Source organism: Pseudoliparis swirei, chromosome 20, assembly GCF_029220125.1.
Source record: "Pseudoliparis swirei isolate HS2019 ecotype Mariana Trench chromosome 20, NWPU_hadal_v1, whole genome shotgun sequence".
NCBI classification, from domain to species: Eukaryota; Metazoa; Chordata; class Actinopteri; order Perciformes; family Liparidae; genus Pseudoliparis; species Pseudoliparis swirei.
Genome location: NC_079407.1, coordinates 5,045,451 through 5,058,012, shown reverse-complemented (window position 1 = coordinate 5,058,012; position 12,562 = coordinate 5,045,451). Strand labels below are relative to the sequence as shown.

The 12,562-nt window shown below is 45.1% G+C and overlaps 1 protein-coding gene across 3 annotated transcripts in view; it reads right to left on the bottom strand.

Annotated features, from left to right (window-relative positions):
- Positions 1–2,263: 2,263 nt before the first annotated feature.
- Positions 2,264–12,562, bottom strand: part of ankrd13b (ankyrin repeat domain 13B) — a 37,238-nt gene continuing 26,939 nt past the window's right edge. The window contains exons 9-16 of one of the 3 annotated variants that reach the window (XM_056441519.1): positions 12,196–12,260; positions 11,141–11,277; positions 9,906–10,063; positions 9,464–9,652; positions 7,855–8,021; positions 5,757–5,833; positions 5,052–5,199; positions 2,264–3,875 (exon numbers count right to left, since the gene is read on the bottom strand). In XM_056441519.1, coding sequence (XP_056297494.1) covers positions 3,585–3,875; positions 5,052–5,199; positions 5,757–5,833; positions 7,855–8,021; positions 9,464–9,652; positions 9,906–10,063; positions 11,141–11,277; positions 12,196–12,260 — 1,232 coding nt within the window. In that variant the 3' untranslated portion in view covers positions 2,264–3,584. Of the gene's footprint in view, positions 3,876–4,481; positions 5,200–5,756; positions 5,834–7,854; positions 8,022–9,463; positions 9,653–9,905; positions 10,064–11,140; positions 11,278–12,195; positions 12,261–12,562 lie in introns of those variants that run through there. The other 2 variants (XM_056441520.1, XM_056441521.1) reach the window with 2 other exon arrangements.

Sequence of the window (12,562 nt, the reverse complement as noted above, 5' to 3'; positions counted from 1 at the left end):
CAGATGTGTGACAACCAACCCCCGCCAGTCACATGGTCCTTTTTTTAAATGCGTGGACACTAAGTTCATAATATTGTCATTCTTGTGTGTTCCTATATGAACCAATCCCGTCTCCTCGGGGAGGAGGTCTCCATCGGCGCTCAGCATCGCTTATTTCAGGCTGACATTTACCTACCGTTTCATGTGGGTAATTAAACTGAGATGTAGGCCACCCTGTGAACTCCCCTCTCCCCTTCCTCCCCCTCGGCGGGAGGATGTGGCTCGACGAAGAGACAAGACTATTAGTGAGATGAGAGAATGTGCTAGATAGATATATACTTTATTAATCCCCAAGGGGAAATTTGTCGGACTCAACGTGTCACCTTCGCGCTGTAGCCGCGGCCATAGATGGCATATTTCTTTTATTATACTCATTTTATACAGACTTTATATGATTTTCATAGTGACTTTTTCTTTGTTCCATTAGTATGACTTTATATCATTAACTTTGAAGACTTTTTATGACTTAAAAAAAAAAGACTTGCACATCAATTATGACATTTGCAATGTCGTTGACTTTCTATTCTGAATGAAACTTTTTTTTTCTATTCCGTAATATTACGTTTTGTATGTTTACATACAATACTATGACTTTATAAATACATATAATCTTAGCTGGTTGTCATGTATCAAGAGGTAAGCTCGGATCCCTTAATTGGTTGATTGATTTTCACCAACTCCACTGACCTCGGTGGGCAGAGCAGCTGGTTGGAGGACTTGTTCACACTGCGAGTCTCTCAACCCACAGAGAGCAGCCGTTGCACACAAAGCAAAGCGGTGGGGTTTCTTGGAGGGTTTAGAATCTCTAAATTGCCCTGTTCCTCCCCGACGGGCCTTGAATAATGGATTAGGTCGAGGTGCCGGGACTCCATGTCACAGTGAGGATGATGCAGGCATGAAAACGGGTCAGGGGTGAAAAAGGTGAGGAGGATAGGTGCGCGGGGGGGGGGGGTGACTTCCACGAACATCGATGTTGGACGTTGTATGATAATCTATAGGTCCTCCATTCTGACACCAAGTCAGTGATCGGGCCCTATAATACTATAATAATAGTAATATTGTGTATAATATGGTCATTCATGAACCAACTTCCTTTTTGTTGTTTGTGTGAACAAGTCTTCAAGTCTTGTGCTCTGCTGAGTCATGAGTCTGTTCCTCGAGTCTGTTCTGCCTCTACCTGGTTGTCACGATCTTCTAAACCATACCTGCCATAAATATGATACAATACCATAAAAACAGTATACCATAAATACGATACTGGTATATTTATCTATAATAGTAATAAATAAAATATCTGTATGGTTCACTTTTTACCAACTTTTTCAACACTTAACAAATAGCAGTAATATTAGTATTAATACAGCAAGATATTAATGAAACTACATGGAGCCATCATAGCATTGATCAATGATTATACAGTCTATGAGGCCGTTAGTCTCTGACCAGAGGATACAGAGTTCATCAGGAAGAGCAGCTGTAGAGTTACAGAACTTTACAGACTGAATTTAAACATTTCACTTCTGGCATCTTTTTTTATTTTTATTTTTAAAGCCGAAAATTCCACCACTTAACGCCCCTCGCTGTGAGCGCTGCGCGTGCAAACAGCTTGACACGGAGCAGCGCGTGCGCTCTGATCGCTCTTTTAATGAAGTATTCAGACTAAAGATATGCTAAATCACATCGCTCTTAACGTACGGGTACTTTGTTAGCATCGCTCCACCGTGCAGCGCGACAGCAGCAGAAGTAGCGGCTAACATTCAAGCTAACCTAAACCACCAAACGCTGAAGACATCTTGACGCTGATTGGCCGAGACGCGACACGTCCCATCAAAGATGTTTTATTGCGAAGAGCAACACTTCACACTTTCTCCGCGTCCCACTCCAATCTCATAAACGCCGGCCGGCCAATTGACCCCCCCCACCCCAAAATAAAAACTCTTCGGATCTACACGATTCACGTAAGTCACCTATTTTGGTTTCAAAACGGCGAATTTCGCCGAAAGGTGAGGGATTCTCATGCCTGATGATGATGATGGAGGAGGGCGCTGCTAAAAACAGATCAACCCTCTGGTGACGCTGCAGAGAAATTAAGTGCCTTTGTCGGCGTCCTTCACTCGGGAGGAAACTTAACTTTCCAGTGGAAAAGCTGCAGCTGGAACTTTGTGTGTGTGTGTGTGTGTGTGTGTGTGTGTGGTCAAGGGATTTGAAGAAAAGAAGAAGCCACTCATGTTCCAAAAAAAGATGTTTCTTTATTTGAATCATTGTCTCGACTCGCGTCCCCGGCGTTCACCACGAAAACATCTTCGCTGCGTCTCTTTTTAAAAAGTAAAAAAACAACAACTGAACATATCGTAATCGATCAGGCAAGCTTAAATAAATGTGAATCGGAGAGGAGGCCGAGGTGGTCCTCCTCTGTTTTGTGCTGATATTAGTGACAGAAGTTGTAGCCTACATTTATTTTGAAGAAATAATGCAACACAACAACAAAAATGGAAAAAAAATTCAAAATGTCGCATCCGCAAAACTACCAAATGTGCTCCTCGGTGCTCGGTCGGCCTCGAGCTCTCGTGATGTGATGCGACTCACAATGATGAGAGCAAGACCGAAACAATCGTTCCAATTTGAGAACACGGCGCTCCACAGTTGTTGTTTTCGCGGGTGATTTTTCAGATTTGTGGAACCAGCGAGGCCCTCCGAGAGCGTGCCGTGATGTCGTCATCTCGACTCCAGGCTCGAGTCGGACTCGATGAACCTCACGCGAGCGCAGAGCATGCTTCGACACGCATTTGAAAGGAAATCATCCGCTCATGTAAGGTGAGAGGATGCAAATGTACACGTAACACATTTTATTCCACAATCCACTTCCCAAAAAAACCCCCACGATCGAGTCCCTTTATTATTTGAATTACACACGCAGGCGTATAGCCACACACTCATTCGGTCTCGCCCCGTCTGTGAAGTCTGAACCCAGAGCCGAGCTTGTGCTCGTCATCTACATCCATTAACGGTCATGTACTGTACGCCATCTGCCAACGAGCTAAATACAGTACATCTGGATGTTGTGCAAATAAAAAAACGAAAAGTTTAAAGTCAGTCTTTTTTTCTTCTTTAGTTTTCATTCGACGTCGGGGTTTTGTCCACGTTCGACTCAAACGAGGTTACAGTATTCTCTCTTTCCTAAAATATCAGTTAAGACTGGAAACATCCACACAGCTCGACTGTGTGTGTCGATGTGTTTTCAGGTCAGAAGGTGACCTGTTAACTGTGCTTAGAGCTGACACACACACACACACACACACACACACTAGACGTGTTGTATTGGATGTATCGTTGGTTGTAAACTGGCACCGGCCTAAAGTACCAGACCCCGGGGCCCCAGAGGGAGCAAAGTGACGTCTCTGCGTGGCTTCCCGGGGGGAAAGGTCCGGAGAAGGAGACGGGTGAGAGAGAAGAGAGAAGGAGGCCGATTGGTGGCGTGGAGCCAGCGAGATGATTCTGCCGTTTACTTCCGGCGTGTGTGCTTTTATAAAAAAGAAAAAGAGCCTTTACTGCCCTTTCCTCCCATGTGCCCTTGGTCCGAACCCCTCCCCCCTCCCCCCTCCCTCAGACCCCATGCTGGGCCGCCGCTCGGCTCTCATTTCTCCATGAGTGACAGCCGGATGATGCGCTGCAGCTCGGCCTCTTCCCGCCGCCGCCGAAGCTCCGCCTCTTCCTGCTCTCGAGCCGAGATCTCCATGGCGATGCGCAGCTGCTCGTTGTAGCTGCAGGCGGTCGGCGGCTTCTTGGAGGGGGTGGAGGAGAGGCTGGAGGGGGCTCGGGGCTTGTGCTGGGGGGTCCTGTGTGGGGGGAGGGGGAGGATGGAAGAACAGAGGCGCTGAACACCTGCTCTGGGACGAAAAACACGCCCACTTCATTTCATTGTGTCAATCAGAGAAACTAGAAGTTTAGTTGAGGCTGGTCACATGACTGAGTGTGTGAATATCTAGCTGTGAAAGCTGGGAACCATGAAAACACACATTCTGACACTGGAGTCAAACTTCCACTCAAACTATTCACAACATCCCTCCCATGATTGTTCTGCTCATTTGCATATTGAAATGATGGAATGCTCCGGCGGCCATGTTGAATGCACCTGAATGCACACATGTTTGTGTTTGTTTGCTTTGCTTGCGCTGCTGCACTTTTCTGGTGCACGCTGCACCACCACACCACACCAAACACAAACAAAAAAAACCTTTTTCCTTTTCTTTTCTTTAACTTTGAATGAACTTTTCATGACACCGCAGCTCACGACATTAAAGTCAACCGTGAATGAAAGACGGAAAAAATTATTATTATTATTTATTGAATTTATAGCGACCGTAGAAAACACCAAAGTTAATGCGATATGTCTTTCATGCAATGACCGCTGTATGCGCCTTTCCAACTTTAAGGCTGGAAGGAGGTCACATGACTATCGGGAATGTAGCATTTAGCTCCTTTAACTGCTATTACAAGCTGACTGGATTGTTGATTTATCAACGTTTATATGGCTGCAGATTCATTTCTGACGTTTGCTTTTGACCTTTTGGCGGCGGCTTTGGAATCGATGGCTTATTAATAACTTACGCCACGGTCACTTTAAGAAAAAGACGGAAACGGGACAACGGCGTTGCTCGGAGCTGTTGACGCGACGCCGATCCATACGGGGAAAGATATTGATATTGTGAAATGGATTCAAATGGAGAGAGTGACCTTTGGATTCTGAATGAGTTGGGGGGGAATAGCTAACATTCTTCACAACCCGGAAAGCCAAAAGTTAGATGATAGCTAATCCATAATTACCCAAAAGTGGTATCATGTTCTATATTCTAGTTTTCCTTTTTTTTAGAACTTTTTAGGATCATTTATTTCTTGTCACAAAGAGGACATGTCGAAGAGTCTTTTTAAAATGTCTAAATAGTTTCCATAACGCCTGCAGAATAATGTAGTTTCACGGTATCACATGTTCAATCAAAAACAGCCAAGCTTGCCTTTTCTTTTTTTTCTTCTTTACCCCTCGCAGGACATGAATTATATAACCACCCCGGTTTCCTCAAACATCGTAACACTGATGTCAGTGAACACTGCAACAGCAAGATTGTGTCAAACAAGGGGAAGAGTGTGTATCCATCCCCTCGCCTGCAAACAGGGGAGAGAAAACACGTCGAGAGATAACGCGCTAAAGTCAACAGCAGTACTGCAGGAAACTCCCCCATCACACACACACACACACACACACACACAATAGGAGACGAGAGGAGAATAGCAGGATGGATAAGAGAATGGAGTTGGGGAGGACAGGACAGGAATACAGGATGTGAGTCAGGGATGGCGGGAAAGATCTGCAGGATGGAAAAAAAAGAATACAATGGAAGACTGTAAAACAGTGAATAACAGAAGTGAGAGGAAGTCGGGGACAATAGAGTTGAAAGAACAGCAGGATATCGCCTTTCTCCTGACACTCATGTTATTTTTCTTTTGAAGATAAAAGTCCCGTTCATTTCAAACAACTGATGCGTTTGATCCGACTTTATCTGCAGCTGCTGGTTGTTCTTTTCTCTCCTGATAATATAGGGGTTGGACTGTATCGTGATTTACAGAACAGAGAGCAAGCCTGAGGATATAAAAGAGAGAAGGATGGAGGATGAAGAGAGGAAAATAAATCAAAAAAGATTGAAGAAAAAGAGACGTCTGACCTCTCCAGACGACTCGGCTCACAGGGCAGAGGGTGTGTTCCCGGCTTGCTGTTGGTCAGCGCCTCCCAGATGGTCACCTGGACTCAGAGAGGAGGCACAGGAAGTCAGAGAGCGGACACAGGAAGTGAGTAGCGGACGAGTAAAGAGACGGCGCTGCATTTAAAGCAACGGCACGGTCCCAGCAGGCCTTTCCATGTTGATGTACGCTAAAGTACCTCTCGGCTTGATTATGAATTATGAACCGACTGAATGGGAACTAGATCGATCCAGCTGGCCTTGGTTCTCCTGTACACTCGCCCAATATCATGACTAGTGATACAGCTATTAATATTGATAGACACCTGTTAAACACACCCAATATTATTATGAGTGATACAGCTATTAATATTGATAGGCGGCACCTGAATACCATTTGCTCTAAATCACGATTTTGAGGATGTATGGCTTTTTCATCTCGTTAGAATACTTTTAATATTTACTTTTATTCTGTAACATGTATCTGAGGCCCTTTATTTTAGCTCCCCAGAGCCGGTCAATCCGGCTCTGTTCCTATACCTTCTTCTATCGGGTCCATCATTTAATTTCTAATTTTAAATATTTTAGTTGAGATAGTTGACATGATTTCATCCGAATCTTGGTTAATTTCCCCAAGTTGTGTGGTTATGCGGCATGAGGCAAAACAACCGCGTTGAATGCGGCCCACCTCTCTCTCGACTCCTTGTGTCAATTTAAAGGAAATCGTGAAGGAAAGATAAGGATTTACAACCAAGATGAAAAGCGATATGTCATTCATGCTATTTCTTGTGAAGCATTAGCAGTGTGGTCCTTTAAGGCATCAGGACCGGAGGCTGCGGAGGATGATTCTACAACTTCCCGCAACAAATCCTCAGCAGCAGCGCTCTCACGGAGCCTATTTATACTTCCCTCCCCGCACCTCTGGAGGAAGGTCAAGGACTATGAGGCCCACGATCTCTGGGATTTCAAAACAGCACCTATCCCGGGGCCGTGTTGAATATAAAGGGTCCGGGCTCCACACCTCAAAGGCAATTTATTCTGCGTATTAATTTGGCTTCAGTATTGTGCTGTTTGTCTGGTATTGTTGGACTTGTTGGTGAATTGACTGCTGTCATTTTGTTATACAATACCGGGTATTACATAGGGGGAGTATCGGGCAGCTCGGTCGGCATGGCAACGTGGCTCCGTGAACCTTGAACAGGGGGGATGTAAAACGTTTGCAATCTGCGGTAATGTCGAACTTTACACGGAGGCAGGGGAGGAATACACGCACTTACAAGCGCAACCTTTTCAACAAAATCAAATGTGAGATGATTGACGGTTTTGATTGTCTGTAAGCCCCGCCCCCTTTATTGCGATTGCCCAATCGTCGCGTATAGCAAACATAACTCGGCGAGCCAGGTGTGTCATGTATTAGACGTCTGATGTTCCAGCAGCAGTTTGATTTTATGATTTTTTCACCTAATTTTTTTATTCGTTTAGATATATTAACATGTAACAAATACAAAAATGTCAGACAGATATGAAAATGTTGAATTAAAATCAAACAGGGCAAAATGATACATACACACATATATATATATATATATATGTATATATATATATACATATATATATATACATACACATACATGAGTATACACTCAAATACAACAACAAAAACACACAAAAACAGCCCCGGCACCCCATTAATTATCTTTAACTTGTAAACTTGTACACACCAAAAAAAAACAGCAGTTTGATTTTTTTAATGAACACCTTTAGTTGTTTTTAATTATTTAGATTTTGTATCTTTCTGATGGTCAGGTTTCATGGGGCATCGTCTGGTTTGTAGTGTTTCTTGTCTGTTGTGCTCTGTGAACTGAGCAAATTAGTTTCTCCACTTTGGGATTAATAAAGTTTTCTAATCTAATCTGATAAAAAGCTAACTAGCTTGCTACAGCCAACTAAAGCCAAGGCGCTATTCATTCGCTATCCACAGCGAGCCGGTGGTCAATAACAAATACAATCTGAGCTTAATTAGTAGGCCGGTTGATTAAACTGAACCTTCCCAGCAACAGTCGCCATGGCAACATCCTCTCACCTGGTCGTATTCGGAGCCGGCCTCCAGCAGACTCTGCTGTATGGCAAACTGCAGCAGGTCCTCCTCCTCGTCCCTCATGCTGTCTCTCTGCTTGCCTCCCGTGAGCATGGAGTATCCGGCCGGGGCCTCGAACACACACGGGGGAATCTCTCCGGCTCGACACGACGCTGCGGCACACGGCGAAGGGCAAAAGTTACGAGTAAACAAGGTAAAAGAAACTGCAGAGAAAAATAACGTTGGTCTTAAACTTGTATTCATATGTATTCGTTTACTCAAATGAAATTGTATGCACGTGCATGAGAAAATGACCGTACAGGATTCATTCATTCATTCAGCGTGAACTTGAGTCTCCATCGCTCGTGGGGAACGCTCCTCAGAGAAGGAAGGGGAGGGTTTTGAACGCAGGCCTCAGGTTGGCTCCGCCCCCCAATCAGCGGCCGCATATAAAAGGCCCCTGTTGCCGTGGCCTCGCTCCCTTTGGGCCCCTGTCCTCGCCCTGTGGCGGCTCTCGGTTCACCTGCTGCTGTCTCCGTTATGCTTGTTTTTACTCCTGTTGTGCACGGTTTGGCCGTTGTAAATGTATGTGTGGCTTTTAATTGTTTTGTTTTTGATTATTTTCATGGTTTCCTGTATTAAAATTATGTATTTTTTTACTCTGGCCAAATATCGGGAACGAATCGGCGTCCTTAACACTTCTCAAACTATATATTGAGGTTATTAACCCTCCTGTTACCTTCAAATTTACTAACATCTTTTACTCTTGCGGTCAATTTGACCCCAGCAAACATACAGACAATTATTAGAATTAATATTGTTTCCCAAGTTTAAGTGTCAGGTACCATATGTCTGTTTGTTGAGTACCTAAATAGCCCTTTAAATAAATAAAAAAGTTGATATTTCTTATATGTTTGACAAGGTGACAAACAGCCTGGGGTCAAATTGACCCCAAAGAACACCGCTGCGAACAAGTTGTGTTCAGGACATTGAAAACATATCATCATGTGAATTTGATGTTTTCCCAGTTGTCCCCAATAAATTAGGAAAAGTCATGAAATACGAAGCAAACAAAATGATGTCAATCATTTTTTAGAGACGTTAAACATCGAATGGGGTCAAATTGACCCCAAAGGTAATAGGAGGGTTAAACTTATATTTCTTGTAAGTCCCGAGGTGGCGTTGTTGGTTCCCCCTCCCTTAAGGCCTCGCCACGCGAGTTTAAAATCATCTTCACTCCAGAATAATGTTCAATAAGTAATGTGAGGTAGCGTGGTATGTTTTAGGGCCCGGCCAATGGGTGACTTCGTCCCCTTCTCATCCACAGTGGATGTTTTTCACTTTATTGCAGGACCATAACTCAAGATAAAGAGGTTCCTTCTGAGCGGTCCCACAATAAATGATATCTCCCCCTCGGCGTGCATGCAGGCTTGAACATAGGGATACAGAAAACTCCCAATAAATACGCTTGGATTCTGCAGTAAAAGTTAGTGAAGATTCATACAACAGCTCGTTGGAAAATAAATCTGCAGTGGACACTCATCCGTTGAAGAAGAAGAAGATTTTCCGATATACAACATGCATACAGGTGCATTGGGGGGGGGGCGTTTCTCACTGGTGGAGCTGGAGCTGGACACGCTGGAGGAGTCGCTGCCCGGCGATGGGGTCTCCGTCCTCGGGGCGTCCCTCCGTCCGTCCCCCTCCACCCCCACGTCGTTGTCCGCCCGGTTGCCGGAGCCTTCCTCGCAGCCGTTCAGGTTGCTGAAGGTGATCCTGGCGTTGAGGATGTGGTACAGCGGGATCTCTGCGGGGGGGGGGGGGGGGGGTGAGCAGAAGGCGACGTCTTTATTCGTCCTGACATCCATTATTATCTTTTAACTGAGCATATATAGACGTTTCTGTTTGTCCTTTCCACTCGCTTTGTCTTCATTTCTCTCCGTCCACCTGTGTATCCATTCTAATTTCCCATCGTCCGACATTATCTGACCTCCCTCCCTCCCTCCCTCCCCCTCGAAGCGCTCCCCATCCGTCTCGCTCTCTCTCTCCGCGGCGCTCACCGATCATGACGGGGAAGCCGGGCGGCAGACGCAGAGTGATGAAGTCTCGCAGCTTGGCGAACAGCCCGTTGGAGATGGCCATGAGGTCGATGATGGGCACCACCTGTTCGGCCAGGGACAGAGGGTGGGACTCGCACAGCCACAGCTTGGCTTTGAACCTGGAAACAAGAGGATGCTGATGAAGTGGCCGGGAAATGAAAAAAGTACATATCTTAAACCCAAGCTCTGGAACTCCCTCCCCCCCCCCCCCACACACACATAAGACAATCAGACTCCATCACATCATTCAAGTCTCAACTCAGAACTCACCTGTTCAAACTGGCATACTCTTTATAACTGGACCCTGTGCACTTCACTTGTCTTTATGTTGATGTTCTGCTTTAATGTTGTTTCTATCTTTCATGCTTTTAATCATTTATACTGTATTATTTTATTTTATTGTAAGGTGACCTTGGGTGACTTGAAAGGCGCCTCCAAATAAAATGTATTATTATTATTATTATTATTATTAAAAGCCTTGGCTGACCCAGCACCGAGTGACACCAGGTATTTGTTTCTGGAAGCAATGGAACAAGTGTTTGTATCTTTTTTTAAACAAGGGGGACTTTTTAGCTGCAATGGTTGGACCTGTGTCCTTGTGTTGTGTTGTATTGCATTTTATATATTGTTGTTGTATTTGTGTTTGTTGTTTTATGGAGTCTAGAATAAAGAAATATATATTATCTCTCTTATCGTATGTCCTCAATCAAGTGTTGAGCTCTTTGACCACACACACACACACACACACAAGACATCGATTACGCCGACTTGTGTGTAAATTGAGGCCAATCAATGCCGTGAAACTCCAGACACCTCATTCTCATGACGTCCCGTGCGGCTGTTCATCGAGTGCCGAAGAACAATGACACTTTCAAATGAAAGAAAGTCGATAGTCGGTTAGAGGAACACAGGGGGGGGGGGGGGGGGGGCAGACGATTGCCCAGCATGTTTTGGCCGGTGGATTAAAGAAGCAGGATCATAAAAAAAAAAACAGCAGCGTTAGCCGCATTACAAATAAATAACATAGAATGCCTCAATTTATCCTGAGAGAAACTGCAGGAGATATCAGTTTTCTTTTGAAATAGTCAACACTCTGTTCTTCGTGCCGTCTTTCCCATCTCGGTGGTCAGCTGACCGTGACCGGCTGCATGTCTGCGTGAGCCCGTGTGATCTTGGCGGCGACTCGGGGCCGTCACCTCTGGGTCTTGGTGGTGAGCTGGCACGGGTGTCCGATGTCCCTCTGAGTCGGTGACGAGCCGGGGTTGAAGTATTCCTCCGCCGTCAGCGCCGCGGGGTTGGTGATCACAGGACACGTCATCTGGGTCACCAGGGCCTGCGGGAAAGTGAAATGATGAATACGTGTTAATTCAGTTAAACTGGGTAACAACGTTTTTTTTTTCTTCCGTCATCCATACTGTAAACTGTAAACGCCTGTTTTCAAACTAACTTTATTTGTAACTCTGTCACGGGGAAAACAGTCACCACCCTCTGGGGTTTCAAGGCTATCCTCTCGCTCGCTGACATTTTCAAAAGCTCAACGAAAAAATTATAAAAATAAATAAACATCTGCTCGGAAGCCAAAGCTTGAGAACCGATGACGAGGCAGTTTTTCTTACTGCAGAGTCGTTGGTTCGCTGCTCTAATTAGTTTGCTCGCTTGCACTGTAAGGCACGACCTTGGTGAACCTGTCAAGGGCAGGGCATCCTTTCCGGAGGATGCACAGCCTGCTAACGACTCAAGAAACACGTCGTGGCGTTTTCCTTTCAGTCGCAGTCAATTCTTCACGATCAAGTCGTGGTTAAGCTCGTTCTTTAAATTGAAACATTGCTGCTTGATAGTGGCACAAAGTTTCTGCAGAGCAGATGTCGAAGCCAAGAAATAAATAAAAACGCCAGGTTTGTAGAGGCGTGACGCTGAGAAGAGCAGAGGTGACAGTGAGGGGCAACAACAACAACAATAACAACAACAACAAAGAGGGATTGAGGGAAGGACATACGAGTCATGGAAGCTCTTCAGCAGAAACACATTTAAAAAAAACATAATCGATATTCGAGAGGTCGGAGGTCGGAGGTGGGCACGCTCCCCTGATGACACGCTGGACCAGGATGTCCGCACCCAATGAAGGTCACCCAATAATGACATCACCTAAATCACCCAACACATCCGAGTTCCCTACTCAACGTAATTTAAACACAACACACGACAATCACTACAACTGCAATTGCAACATCTCAATACATCGTCCACTCACGCCGTTGTTAGGGCCCAGGTGTTGCTCAGCAATCCCGAGGAAGTTCTGCAGTGGAGTCTTCCCGCCTGCTCAGAGACGACCAGCAGGGAGAGAAGGTAAGGTGCACACAATGTGCAAAGGATGGGCTCATTGATCTCTAAAATGACGTGTACTCTTTGCCCTCGTCACATCCAGAATCTACGAATATATGCAAAAATATTACGGTTCCAACTGTCGGACGCGAGAATGTCCAAAAAACGAGTTGTGATGTCACAAAATCCTGTTTTTAAATGTCGAGTTATTAAACTGAGATACACGGAGAAACTCTGCACACGCAGGAACCTTTCTTCCCTTTTTTCCCCCGTGAAACGTTTTTTTCTATTTTTTG